This window comes from Ascidia mentula, chromosome 4 (genome assembly GCF_947561715.1).
Source record: "Ascidia mentula chromosome 4, kaAscMent1.1, whole genome shotgun sequence".
Lineage (NCBI taxonomy): Eukaryota > Metazoa > Chordata > Ascidiacea > Phlebobranchia > Ascidiidae > Ascidia > Ascidia mentula.
This window is the reverse complement of record NC_138569.1, coordinates 11,525,541-11,540,241: the sequence shown is the minus strand read 5'-3', so window position 1 is coordinate 11,540,241 and position 14,701 is coordinate 11,525,541. Positions and strand designations below refer to the sequence as shown.

Sequence of the window (14,701 nt, the reverse complement as noted above, 5' to 3'; positions counted from 1 at the left end):
GGTATTTCACTACGGGGGGGTACGTCACATTCAACCGCGTGCCAAAATACTCTACGCCTCTATATTTGTTTTAAATCTCAGTATCCGACAAGAATCTAGTGCTAATTAACGGGAAAGCAATTAAAATCGGTCCAAATCCCAGGTTTTCTATCAGAATGACTTTGCATCGCCATTCCAACGAAGATGAAATATTTTGGGGTTATGAAGAAAGTTGTGTAGCCTATATCTTGTATTTGCCTCCAATGTGCGCACTAATAGACCCAAATTTTATGCTGCTTTTTGTACACATGAAAAGGTAGTTAAAACGGTTAATTCTCAGTGCCTAAATTTCTATTTTACTCATAAATTAACATTCTCGTCTATGTATATTTTTGGAAGGGACAGGCCATGTCTATCACCTTAGCTTCGATCCTACGTCAGACGTTAATTATCCGTGCGGAAATCACCTTTTCATGGGCGTCTGTTTCGATATAAAGAATTGTTTAAACTAAACGGGCGTGCCATAAAACATATCAAACCTTCTACTTGTTTAATGGACGAGTATCATTAAACAAGTAATTTTTGTGATGATAATATTTAAACGCCAAGAATACTTTGCAGTTGCTTGTGAGTGCATGTTTATTTGATAAAGCATGAACACATTACGGAAAACGTAATTGCTCTGCAAAATCTACAAAATGTAATGGATTTGCAAAAAATGCCACCCATACCAGATCAAGTCGAGTTGAATCTGTAATGTTCTTTTATTGATACAATTAAAGCACACAAACTACCCAATAAATCCCTTAAACGCGATATAAAACAAACGACTTCAATGTCAAAACCCTAAAATGTATTTGTCAGTGTAGCGTTTATTCGCCAAGACAAGCAAGGTTCAAAGAGAAGGTCACATTGCATCGATCGTTCCTATATATGCGTGTGCGACACGTAGTGGATTTGTACATAGAAATAACACCACATCTCCCCTTTCATAAAGGCAACATAATCAAACACAATTAGAAACAACATATTCGGCACAACAAAACACAATTGCATTACAAATCCAGGCGTTGCGTTTTTTTAACTAATCTACCAAAGCGTGTAATATAGGGCTGTTTCTGAGTGGGCACTGGGTGAATGTGCCTTCTGTTACGCCTCAGTTCACCACTTTCCCCACGGACAATGTATGACCGCGGTGTAAAATGAGGTGACATCACTTCGCAGTGACGAAAATCACCGTCCTGGTTAATCCAGGCATACGTTTCTGGACATAGGTTGGGTAACCGATGTGCGCGATGTCGTGCCTCATATTGTATTTTTTGATCCGCTTTAATTCTTTGATCACGTCGCCGAAATTCTTTCAAGAAGTTCCAATTAGGCACAAGGAGGTTCTCCCTCATGGGGACGGTGGTCCGCATTCTTCTACCCATCGACAATTCTACGGGGGCCAACCAGACTTCATAGGGGTTGATCGGTATGCCAGCAACGCTGCGGAAATGTCTTCTGCTTTCCGGAGTAGCCCTTTGATTGTTTGAACAACACGCTCTGCTTCGCCATTGCTCTGCGGAAAATATGGACTACTATAAACATGCCTAAGCCTATACGCAGCTGCAAATTCTTTGAAATTTCTTGAAGCGAATTGTGGCCCGTTGTCGGAAACAACCTCTTCAGGAATGCCATGACGAGCAAAAATAGACTTTGAATGCAGTATCGCACTCTCCGAAGTGGTTAGCATTTGGGCGATTTCGATGAATCTGGAAAAATATTCCACCACCAACATATACGTTTTGTTTTATACAGAAAAAAGTCACATCACAAGATCAAAACGCAAGTAAAAACTGAACATACCAACTGTGAGGTAATTCAGGTCCTTACTAGCCTGCGGCTAGTCGCTCCATCAACGTTCCAAAATTCATATGCATTAACATGTCCTACAGCAATATATGTCGTATTCAACTTATTTAAAAAGAAACAGGATAAATTAGTTGCCTCTTAACAAAGCAAAAGTTTAACAGCAGTACAACTTTACTTTATCTTTACACCCTACAACAGGTCGTCCTAAAGACGCATGCGCGGTTAAATACGAACACTTAACTGGTTAAGGGTGAAATCCAGTGTTGCCAGTTGGGCGCTTTTTACGCCCAATTGGGCATGTTGTCGTGGGTGTTTGCGCTTTTTTATTGCACCTTGCGCTTTGGGCGTGTTTTAGAAATTTGAAAATTGGCTCATTAATTATGTGACAAAACGCTGTTTCAACCGTATTCAAAATAAAGCAAACTGACCACATAACAAAATATGACGTCATAAACATATTGCAAAGACGACTGTAATCACAATAAAGAGTGTTACAGGTGTCGCGTCCTGCTCAAGGGCTCACGGTCTTATTACAGTTTAAGTGTTCAACCACAAGCATAAAATGACCATTGATGTACATGTAACGTGCTTTTTCTGTGGATCGGCGGCGCTACACGCTACACAGCAGTTTTTTGGCCTTTAGCCCAAACGCGTCCCATCCAATCTTCTAGGTAGCCGAGCCCACGAAACACAACAGACACTTGTATTCGATACAGGAACGACCGGCACAACAACGCGCCAGAAATGGAACGGTTTCTAGTAAAAGAAAAACAATTGTACATTCAATATATAGACAAATTCACACTATGGCAAATTCAATCGCACTTACCGAACTGTTTTGCGACCGATCTTATTCCGTAAATTATCAGTAGTGACAACACATCTTTCAGTTGCATTAGTAATCCAGTAAACTTTTTAATTGTTGCAAAGCAGTCAACAAACTATTTCGCGTTTTGCAACTAAAACCTTATTCAAATAGAATCAGTATTATTATATGTACCACAATAACTAGCAACACAACCAGCAATGAAAAACATAACCATGCGGTCTGCACGCGCACGTCTACTGCGCAGCCTTTGTCACATAATAACGAGAGTTGTGCCAAACATTGAAAACACAACGTGAAAGAATTAACGAAATTGGGTTTGGGAATCTACATCCTGCCCCCGAAAATTGGGCATTGTACCAATTTTGCATCGACACAAAGATTCACAACTCAGTCTCATTCTCCTGCGCGGGGATCACCACGCAGAGCTTAGTGATGGGTCTCCTGAGGAAACCGCCGGCCGTCTTCACTGCAACGCTCCTCACCACCTGGTGTTTATCATGGAATAGTTCGGTGACTTTTCCAAGAGGCCATCGACATCGTGGAGCAGAATCATCGACGAGTAGCACAACATCACCTTTTGAAAAATTACTTCTCCTGGTGTGCCATTTTTGTCTGGAGATGATTGTCCGGGGGTACTCCCTCAGCCATCGTTGCCAAAACTCATCGGCAACATGCTGAACCAGGCGGTATCGGCGTCTGGCGTAGCAATCGCTCGGGTAGGTCATCGTCGGCGGCAATCCCACCGATGGGTTAATTCTTAATAGGTGGTTTGGCGTCAAAGGCATGTCTTCACCAACTTCCAGGGAAACTTCAGTTAGAGGTCGTGAATTTATGATGTTCTCCACCTCCAACAGCCACGTGTGCAGGGCGTCATCGTCTAGTTTTGCCTCAGGATAAATCGCCATCATAATTCTTCGGACGGTTCTGATCATCCGTTCCCACACTCAACCCATGTGGCTTGGTCCTGGTGGGTTGAACGACCACTTTACCTTCCGCTGGCGCAAATAGTCACAGATCTGATTTTGGTTCCATTTTTCCACGTCTTCCTTCATAACGCGGTTAGCACCGACGAAATTGGTTCCGTTATCCGAGTAAATGTGTGATATTGGACCACGTCGTGCAAGAAATCGCCTCAAGACATTCAAAAAGGCGTCTGTAGTTAGGTCGGCAGCAACTTCTAGATGAACAGCACGTGTCGTCATACACGTAAACAGACATCCGTACCATTTTATTTCGCATCTGCGTTGTCTGATCAGCAAAGGTCCGAAATAGTCCACACCGACGTGTGAGAATGGTGGTTCGTCAACCTGCAATCTGGACGGAGGCAGGTCAGCCATCAGCTGCTGTCCTGGCTTGGCGTTTCTTCGTCGGCAAAACAAGCAATGGCGTATAACCCGACGAACAGTCGCTCGGGCGTTCACTATCCAGTAACGCTGGCTCAACAAACTCAATGTGTAGTTGATACCAGCATGCCCCGCACCTTGGGCGTGCACTTCTTGGGCAATTAATTCCGTTAGGCGACAATCATTTGGCAGAATCGCCGGATGCCTGGTTTCGTAGCTCAACGTCGCGTTGTCGAGTCTGCCGCCAACACGAAGTATGTCGTCCTTCAATATAGGGTCGAGCCTAAAGAGCGCAGATTTTGGCAGCAGTTTACCCGTGGGTAGCGCTGATGCTGCACAAACTTGACGAGTTCTGACTCAGCAATTTTTAATTCGTCAACGGATATAGGCGAGTGTGACACGGTCACCTCTTTCTTTTTAGCTTTACAGTACAAGTAGCGTTTAAACCTGAGCAACCATGCAGTTGCCAACTTCAAACGATGTAATGATGAAAAATAGACACTCAAACGATCAGTACCTTTTTCTTCGAGCGTTGTGAGGAAAACATCCGCCTTGATTCTTTCCAAGTCAAATCTTTTGTAGACCTCAGCAGTAGTTGGTTTCTTAGTAAATCGATTTGGCCACTGGTCGGGTGTCTTTCGCAGGAACTCAGGTCCGGTTAACCACATTCCACTGCACAGTGCATTGGCAGTAACACCGCGAGACGCTGCATCAGCCGGGTTCTCGTCGGTTGGTCCGTTCATCCAATCATGGACACACGAGTGATTCAAAATCTGTGTAATTCGATTTCGCGAAAATATAGGAAAGTTTTTGCTGTTGGCGTGCAAACTCTGCAGCACGATGGATGAGTCAGTCCAAAACAGACAAGGACAGTCTTCTAAATCAAGTTCCTCCTTCACTGTTCGTGACATTTTTACTGCATCCAAAGCAGCCTCCAGTTCCAGTCGTGGTATGGTTTGCCTTCCCGAACCGGAAAGCAATGATTTGCCCATCACCAGAGAGCACGTAATGTTCGAGCGGTCATCTACTGACCTCAGGTAACAAGCACAACCTCGTGCTTCTGACGAAGCGTCAGCAAAAACATGTAACTGTACTTTGGACGCATTGGTGGTCATTCGATAAAAACGAGGTATTCTTACCTCACAAAGGTCACAGAGGCTTTCTCGCCATTTTCGCCACCTGGCTTGATCCGTGGTCGGCACGACATCGTCCCATCCAATCTTCTGTTGACACACGTCCCTGTAGATCAATCTGGCTTCTAGGACCACGGGTGCAACGAGTCCAAAGGGGTCAAACAGGGAGTTTGTCACGGAGAGCATTCCACGTCGCGTAATCGGTTTGTCCGGCAGGACGACATTAAATCCAAACTCGTCCTCCGGCAGACGCCAGCTGATTCCCAGAACACGTTCCTGTACCTCTCCGCCAAGCGGAATGTTCTGGATTAATTTGGACCTTTCTCCGTTAGGAACAGAGGTCATCACAGCATCACTCGATGACAACCATTTTGTCAGCCTGAAACCTCCCATGGACAGTAGACTTCTCAAATTTTCCACCATTTTAATTCCCATTGTCTCTGTGGGGATTGATAATAAACAATCGTCCACATAAAAGTTTTTTCTCACAACCTCGGCAACACGAGAATCAAAAAACTTCCCAAATTCACGTGCGGTTTCACGTAGGCAGAATGTGGCGCAGCTTGGGGACGACTTTGCGCCAAATAAATGAACAGTCATTCGGTGAGGCACAGGATCCTTCAGTGTGCCGCCTCCTGGCCACCACAAGAATCTGGAGGCGTCACGATCCTGCTGCGTGACGCGTACTTGATAGAACATGGCTTCTATGTCCGCAACCAAAGCCACGGCTTCTTTGCGGAATCTCGAAAGCACTCCAACTAACGAGTTCATTAAGTCTGGTCCTTTCATCAAGTGATCGTTGATAGAGTTACCGTCGCACTTTGCGGCACAGTCAAAAAACGATTCGAAGCTTATCCGGCTTCTTTGGGTTTACCACGGGGTAGTGAGGAAGGTACCACTTCCGACCATCAGTACTAATTTCTTCTTCTGGTACCCGTTCGGCATAACCCTTTTTCAAAAGATTTGCATCTGCTGAACATACTTTTGACTAAAACTTGCATCACGTGACAAACGCTTCCTAAGACCAAACAGTCGTTTCTGTGCTAATTTGTGTTGGGAACCAAGTGTTGGGAAGAACATCTGCCGAAATTTCGCCACAACAACGGTAACTGGTAATGTCCATCTTTGTGTTCCACTTGTTTGGCCATGATGTCATATGCAATGACGTCTTCTGCTGAAAACTTCAATCCAAACTCCATTGCTTCCCTGTTGCTCCGGAGCCACTGGAGGAAGGATTCGGCATCCCCCAAATCACCACTTTGCATGGGGTAAGTTTCACCATCATCGGTCACGATGACGTCATCGATGTTATTAAAGGAATTGAAACGTTCAATTCCTTGCAACAGAAAACTACAGCCCCTGGAGGTTTTCTGTGGAGCATAGCCTCTTAGCAACCAACCTAGAGGCGTTTTGACAGCGTCCGGGTACTCCGGATCAGGAGAGAACCGACTCTCCAAACATCGATGAACTAAGTAGTTGTCTGTACCAATAAGTAATGTGACAGACCCACCTTTAATTTGCGGTAAATGTACTCCCTTCAGATGCTTGGGACGAACAGGTGTTCCAAACTTTGGGACATGCTCAGGCGGGACAGGGATTTCGTCAAGTATAGCGTTACTTCCGGTAAATTGAACTCCTCTCCTCCCATCAAGGGCAGTACTGACATGGAGATTTTCACGGTGTTCAGCTCCTTTGCCCCATTGATCGACCCGAGCTGCATACGAACGGGTTCGCCTTCTACCTCAACATCCAACATGTTGATCAGCCGTTTCTCACAGAAGGTTTTGTCCGAACCAGTGTCCAGCAGAGCATATGTTTCAATTTCCTTGTCCCCGACGCGGACTCGAACAGGAACAATGTCTAACCAAGCGGACAATGAGTTGCTACCATGACAGCCCACGGTATTCAAGCAACTACCCTGCGTCAAAGACGCCGAGTCATTTCCATTTTTGTCCTCCGAAGATGCGTCCGTCGGTCGGGGTCTCGCCGGATTGTGCAGTAGCGCATGATGGTATGCACTTCCACAACCTTCCTCATGGCAAACCGTCTTACTGCTACAATCGACAACCATGTGTCCCACATCAAGACACCGGAAACACAAACCTTTCGCTCGCACAAATTGTCGTCGCTCACGATGCGATTTTCGTTTAAACGCATAGCAGACGTCGAGGTCATGCGGCTTTGCACAACAAGGACACAGTCTCTTTCGTTGTGTTGACTGTTGTTCGTTCTGCACCGATTTCAGTGCACTAGTAGTAGCAATGGCGTTGTATGACGTTGCCTTTTGTCGTTTGATACCTTAATTCTTTTCGGGGCCTGAAGGAAAGAGACCTTTCCCATATACCGAGTTGGCTTTCTCACTCTGCTTTACAACGAAATTTGCAAAATCCACGAAACGCGCGACTCTACCCGTTTCCCTTTGCAATGCAACAGATGCAGAAACCCATTTATATTGCATCTCCACAGGTAGCTTGCTGGCAATAGCAACAATAAAACCGACGGAATCAACAGTAGACATACCAGTGATTTCCTCCAATGATACGCAGCATCTCTTAAGGAGGACGGCCAACTTTTCCAAACCGTCGGGGTCATTTCGTCCAATCTTCGGACTTTCTTGCAACTTCCTTTCGCAGCAACGAGCGATGATATGTGGTTGACCATAGCGTTCGTACAATTCTTTCCAAGCAAGTTCGTAGCTGATTGCAGGGTTTGAGGATGACGTATGGTGCCTCAGCTTTTCATTGACACTCGGCGTGCAATGTTGCAGCAAGTATGTAAGTCTTAAATCATCACAGTCTAATCTGCTAGCAATATGAATTTTATATCGATTTGCAAATGACCAATAGTCCATAGGGTCGCCATCAAACTTTGTTATTTGTGGTTTTGGCAGAAAACGTTCACCAACCTCCGTATAATGAGGTCTAAACTGTGTCGTAGAGGTACGTCCGTTATGTGGCGAGTAAATGTTATCACGTGGTACCTTTTGGCGACTAGGACATTCGAATTCCTTGAGCTTTATTTCATTTGGTTTAGGATCTTCGATCACTAATTCTTCAGGATTCTTGGGACACACTGTGTCTTTTCGGGGTTCGTATTTTAACGAACAAACACTCCCAACTTCTTCCTATTCGTTCAGTTCGGCTTCTGCTAATTCTAACTTCCGTTGAGATTCGCGATCAGCGATTTCAGCTTCAATTTTTCTTTTATCTAGTTCTCGTTCAGCTTCCAATTTTCTTTTTTCTAGTTCTCTTTCAGCTTCCAATTTTCTTTTTTCTGGTTCTCGTTCAAGAGTGAACTCTGCTTGTTTTAATTCCTCTTCTTTTCGTTCTTCATCTTGCTTGCGTGCTAAACGAGCAAGATTTAGCTTCACACGACTTTCCTTTAACTTAATACTGTATGTCGAGCTCCTAGAAGATCTTACGCTCCCAGTGTGAATAGTGGATTCACATCGTTTCGACGTTCTACTTGCGGGCGGTGAACGGCTACCAGCTTCCGAGACAGAAACCGGTGTTGAAATGTCTCGCAGCCACTGCCTGACGCGAGTGTCAAATTCGTTCTTGCCTCGAACACAATTCCTTTTTCGAGACACACTTCCCGGCATCGTGGCCTCATCGGACATATCTTTACACAGGTTCATAACCTCGGTGTAGCTTGCTTCTACGGCAAGCAACGCTTCTTGCAGTTTTTCCTTTTCGCGGTTGAGCATCACCCTCTCAGCATCGAGGTAATCATCTTGTAACTGATTTAATGCACAGCCAAGCCGTTTTCTCGTCTTCTTTGTCAGGACAGGCATGTTGTGAAGTCACAAACGGTTGTAACAATAACAGTTCGAAACTTGTATGTAACGTGCTTTTTCTGCGGATCGGCGGCGCTACACGCTACACAGCAGTTTTTTGGCCTTTAGCCCAAACGCGTCCCATCCAATCTTCTAGGTAGCCGAGCCCGCGAAACACAACAGACACTTGTATTCGATACAGGAACGACCGGCACAACAACGCGCCAGAAATGGAACGGTTTCTAGTTAAAGAAACACAATTGTACATTCAATATATAGACAAATTCACACTATGGCAAATTCAATCGCACTTACCGAACTGTTTTGCGACCGATCTTATTCCGTAAATTATCAGTAGTGACAACACATCTTTCTGTTGCATTAGTAATCCAGTAAACTTTTTAATTGTTGCAAAGCAGTCAACAAACTATTTCGCGTTTTGCAACTAAAACCTTATTCAAACAGAATCAGTATTATTATATGTACCACAATAACTAGCAACACAACCAGCAATGAAAAACATAACCATGCGGTCTGCACGCGCACGTCTACTGCGCAGCCTTTGTCACATAATAACGAGAGTTGTGCCAAACATAGAAAATATAACGTGAAAGAATTAACGAAATTGGGCTTGGGAATCTACAGTACATAACTGATATGTGTAAACTTTATTAACATTGGGCGCATTTGGGCGCATTTGGGCGCATTTGGGCGCATTTGGGCGCATTAGGGCGAGTTGTTTTTGCAGAAATTGGCCCTTTGGGCGTGCTATAATACGCTATACCTCCATGATAGGTAAGTTTTTTAATTGTTAGGGTACTATAGCGTGACTACTATAAAACGTGACTACTCTTACTGCGCTGCATAACAATCCACGAGACACTTGTGTTTGTCATGATTGTGACGGTAATAATAAAGGTCTTTTGAAACTATAGCTTAACGCAGTGATTTTCAACCGGTGTTCCGCGGAACACCAGTGCTCCGTGAAAGATCATCAAGTGTTCCGCAAGAAATTTATTAGTTTAACTGATGTTCCGTGGAACACGGGTCAAAAATCGCTTTTTTATGAAAGTAATCATCCACTATCACCAGTTTGAATGTTCTATTGTTGTGAAACAATAAGAATCGTTTTGTAACAATAAGAATATAATTGCGCAAGCCTGTTGCTGGTTAAGTACAATGCCGCAGTACTGCCGCAGTAACGTATGTATTGTCACCCACTCATTTTTTTTTTCGAAACTCATGGGTGACAATACATACGTTGTCACCCCTGTTTGTTAGTAAGGGGTGACATGTTACCTCTGTCACATGTTACCTCAGTCACCCCTAAATCGACGCCTATGATCATGGACATAGGGCAATGTATAGCGTGACTACCCTAACAATTAACAAACACACTTATGATGGACATTCGTGCAAGGTATAGCGTGACTAACCCTTACGTTTACAAAGCTACCTATCGTGGACTCAGTGCAAGGTATAGGGTAAATGATTTCAATTACCTCCCTTGGAAGAAAATATGTACCATCCCTGTTTGCCGTTGCAGTCACGTGTTTAGGCATAGAATACTAAAACAGTATTCTATGGTTTAGGCATAGTATACTAAACATACCGTGACGAACTTTTTGTACGTCATAAAAGAACAAACAATCAGTCGGCCTACTATATGTTTAGTATACTATGGTTTAGGTAACCGATTTTGTCCAGTTCACTGACCTTGGACGCTTACCTATGTGGAAAATACTACTACACCGGGTCACAAAGTTTTTTCCAAACTTGATCCACATATAATCATATGTAAAACAGAAATCTGTGCAAATTTTAATGATTAGGCGTGAACAGGGCCACAGCCTGTTATTCTTGTTGATAAATTTGAGTTGAAATACTACACGAAATCGTAGCGTTCACATTCGCAGAGATTTCTATGTTACATAGGCTTATATGTGGATCAAGTTTGGAAAAAACTTTGTGACCCGGTGTAAAAGTATCTTCCTACCTATGTTGGCCGTAACGTTACAGCCCCTTCTCAATTTTAAAATCTGTAACAACTTTCGGCAACGTATATGGTATCCGGCCATATTTGTTTGGTGTTTTCATGCAAAAAGACGTTTTAATATCAACGGGCAGCTGTTTTTCGAAACCTGTAGCTAGTTGGCTCCCGGGACTTTTGATTTGAGACCTGTTTCGCACCGGGACTTTCAAAAGTCCCGATAAAAGTCCTGTCCTGGTACCTTGACTTAGATTACGTCACATCCTGTCTGGAGTCCCATTTGCTGAAGTCCCGATCATGTAAACAGGCCTATTCTGATGGAATACCTGGGATTTGTACCGAATTTAATTGCTGTTACAGCGAGAATTAACGCTTTGCTGTTTTTACCCTTTCACCGTGTTTGTATTCATCCGCGCATGTGGCTGTCTTTAGGACGACATGTTGTGGGCGAGATTGTGCTGCTGTTGAATTGTACTGCTGTTAAAATGCTAACTATATATCTGGTTTATAGTCAAAATAAGGGTTAAAACATTATTATATCTGAATTGAACGTTGGTGAAACCACTAGCCGCAGGCTAGTACAGACCTGGGTCACCCCACAGTTGGTACGTTTCTTTTTGTTTTGAACTTGTGAAGTGCTTTGACTCGGCGACATAATTTCCGAGTCTTGTATATTTGAAATTAAGGATTAACGTAGATACAATTTGTAAACTGAATAAGGAGGCATATTTTGTTGTCCATTGTTTCACTACGTATATTGTGACGTGGCAATCTGCTATTTATGATTGTTGTGGTTGCAGAAAAACCGCTACGCAACCTAATACACAAGACGACCAGGAGTGGATTGTCCTGTTGGTTATGAAGTTGGGTGGGCGCGTTTTTGCCTAGTGGGACGACAGCGCAGGACCAGGCTGCGCACAAGCGGTCGTAACATTAAAGTTTTTCAACTTAGACAACGTTCCTACTCGGACAACTACGGAGTAACGTTTCGATAGAGGTTGCAAGATGGTTGAATCTCAAAAAACCCTTGACAATTTAGTTCATCGTCTTAACCTGGCATATCAAGATGCTGAGAAAATAATGATGGACTCCTCGAATGTGCAAAAGTTAAAGGAGGTAACTTCGGCTATCGACCTTTTGTATGACGAATGTATTGACAAACATGCAATACGTTTGGATTCGGTAAAAAAGAAAAGGGACAGAAGGAAAATTAACGTTGCACTTTCAAGTTTGCGAAGTGGCAAACAAGAGTTTGATGTACGTATAAATGAATGGATGGAGCAAGTAATGCGTCCAAGGCCAACTGAACGTGACAGCAAAGCATTGTCTGTCAGCGATTTCGGTTCAAAAGGCAAAGCAAGTTCACGAGTAAGCTCGAGCTCGAGTTGCAGGCGTAATGAAGCTCTTGTAAGAAAAGAGGTTGCGCTTCTGGAAAAGGAGTTTCTGCAGAAGAAGATGGAAGCCAAGAGTAAGCTTCTTCGGAAAAGGATGGAAGCTGAAAGCAATCTTTTGCAGAAAAAGATGGAAGCAGAAAATGAGATAAAAATTCTTGAAGCTGACCATAAATTAAAGGCTGCCACAATGGAAGCTGAAATGTGGGAACGAAAGTCATCATCGGGATCGTGCTTTGATGGATTTTCTCCGCAGAATCGGAACGTTGAGTTTTCCCCGCCCTCTACACAGGCCAAACCGGGGGAAATAAAGGAGGAAAATCAAGCGTTTGAGTCCGACGATGTCAACGACAGTAACGACAAGGTTAAGGTGGTAATGGACAGTCCAACCTCTTCATGCAGTGAACATAAGTCAAAACCGGATGTGACGAATCATGAGCCGGAGGTGAGTGACTTGTACCGTGTTGCTGCTGTGTTAAAGGCAGGAATGGACCTTCCCAGACCGGAATTGTTGTATTTCGAAGGTGATCCACTAATGTATACGCGTTTCATGATAAGCTTTGACGAAAATATTGGTCGTCGCGTAGACAATGACAGCGCAAAGCTGAACTACCTGATTCAGTACTGTCGTAAGGAAGCGTATGACATGATCTCCTTTTGTATTGGTCTGGAACCTACGTATGGTTACAGAAAGGCCCGAGAGTTGCTATACGAACGGTATGGTCGTCCTCTTGTAATCGCACGTGCGTACGTGGAAAAGTTAGGTCATTGGCCTTACCTGAGATCCGATGATGCCGACGAATTGTCGGAACTTGCACGAGCCTTAGAGGAGTGTTTGGTGACTCTGACTCATCTGGGATACTTTGCAGACATCAACAACTTTGAGAATATGTTGAACATAGTAAAGCGGTTGCCGTTCACAATGCAGGGCCGATGGCGTAGACACGCAGCCGGCATTGAAAGAAGTGGAGAAGAGCCTCGTTTCTGTCACCTTGTTGAGTTTGATAAGAATGAAGTTTATATTGGGAACACGATGTTTGGTCGTATGTTAGGTCCTCGGAAGGACAGGGATATGCAGCAGAAGCGTAACAAAGGTCTTCCGACGAAGATAAGAGCATCGACCAACGCAACATCGGTTGCTCCAAGAAGCGACAGAAAGTTCGAACCGAGCACCACTCAGAAATCAGGATGTCCTCTGTGCAGCAAATCGCACGACCTTGCGAATTGTGACTTATTTAAACGGAAAATCTTCGTTGAGCGAAGGAAGTTTCTTCGTCAAGCTCGGCTGTGTGATAATTGTTTTATGAAAGGCCATATAGCAAGAACTTGTAGTTTGCCAAGTTCTTGTACGATCAGCGGATGTCGCGGAAAGCATCACAATCTTCTGCACTGGACGGAATGGAAGACGTCTTCAACTGCGCCCGTATGCGAAGCATCTACGCAGTCTTCAGTGGAGACAACGTCATCGTCAAGTGCAACTGTCAGCTAGGTCACAGAAAAGGGAGGGTTTGGCCGTCGATCTGACAGTAGCGTCGATTGATGGAAAGGAATCTGTACAATTGCATGACGTTTTGAGTGTAAACAGTTTGCCGGTTTCTCCGAACAAAGTCCCAGAAGGATCGCTTTGGCGGTGGCCTCATTTACGTGATGTGGAGTTTCCTGTTTTGACCCATGGGGAAGTAATGCTGCTGATTGGAGCCAACGTTCCCGAAGTGTTCTGGATCAACGATGAAAGAAGAGGCGGACGAAAGGAGCCAAGTGCCGTGCGTTCTATGCTTGGTTGGTCACTTGTGGGTCCGTGCCATGGTCGTGGTTCAGATGATCCAAAGGTATGTGTGAATTTTGTAAACTCACAGGACGAAATGTTGCACCAACAAATAAAGTGCATGTGGGAAAGCGATTTCGGTCCTACCGCGCTGTCACCTGGAACGACACTGTCGAAAGAAGACAGGTATGCATTGAAGCAGATGGAAGGCTCAGTCAAGCACCATGATGGACATTATCAGCTGCGATTGCCATGGAGGCCAGGTGCTCCAAACCTACTGAATAACCGTTCTATGGCAATAAAGCGTTTGTCATACTTAAAACGGCGATTGGAAAATAATTCACAGCTGCATGGAAAGTACAAGCAAACGTTGGATACCTACCTGAAGGAGGGATATGCCAGGCGTTTAAAGAGCGACGACAAGAATCCGGAGGATGGCGCTGTTTGGTACCTGCCGCATCACCCAGTGACACACCCGCAGAAACCGGGAAAGGTGAGGGTTGTCTTTGATTGTGCCGCCAGATTTCCGAACACGTCGCTAAACGATCAGCTTTTACAAGGCCCAGATTTAATCAACAGCCTTTTTGGGACACTTGTTCGGTTTCGCCAGGAACCAGTAGCATAGGTCGCTGACGTTGAAGC

The 14,701-nt window shown here is 44.4% G+C and overlaps 3 protein-coding genes across 3 annotated transcripts; 1 reads left to right on the top strand and 2 right to left on the bottom strand.

Annotated features, from left to right (window-relative positions):
* Positions 1–3,042: 3,042 nt before the first annotated feature.
* On the bottom strand, positions 3,043–3,567 carry LOC145898084 (uncharacterized). The gene has a single exon (XM_082986524.1). The coding sequence runs from the start codon at positions 3,565–3,567 to the stop codon at positions 3,043–3,045; it is 525 nt and encodes a 174-aa protein (XP_082842650.1).
* Positions 3,568–3,606: 39 nt separating this feature from the next.
* Positions 3,607–5,909, bottom strand: LOC145898083 (uncharacterized). Its single transcript, XM_082986522.1, has 3 exons — positions 4,523–5,909; positions 4,348–4,426; positions 3,607–4,288 (listed from the first exon to the last, which is right to left on the bottom strand). The coding sequence occupies exons 1-3, from the start codon at positions 5,907–5,909 to the stop codon at positions 3,607–3,609; spliced, it is 2,148 nt and encodes a 715-aa protein (XP_082842648.1).
* Positions 5,910–13,976: 8,067 nt separating this feature from the next.
* On the top strand, positions 13,977–14,684 carry LOC145898082 (uncharacterized). The gene has a single exon (XM_082986521.1). It carries the CDS (start codon positions 13,977–13,979, stop codon positions 14,682–14,684), a length of 708 nt encoding a protein of 235 aa, XP_082842647.1.
* The last annotated feature ends 17 nt before the right edge of the window (positions 14,685–14,701 follow it).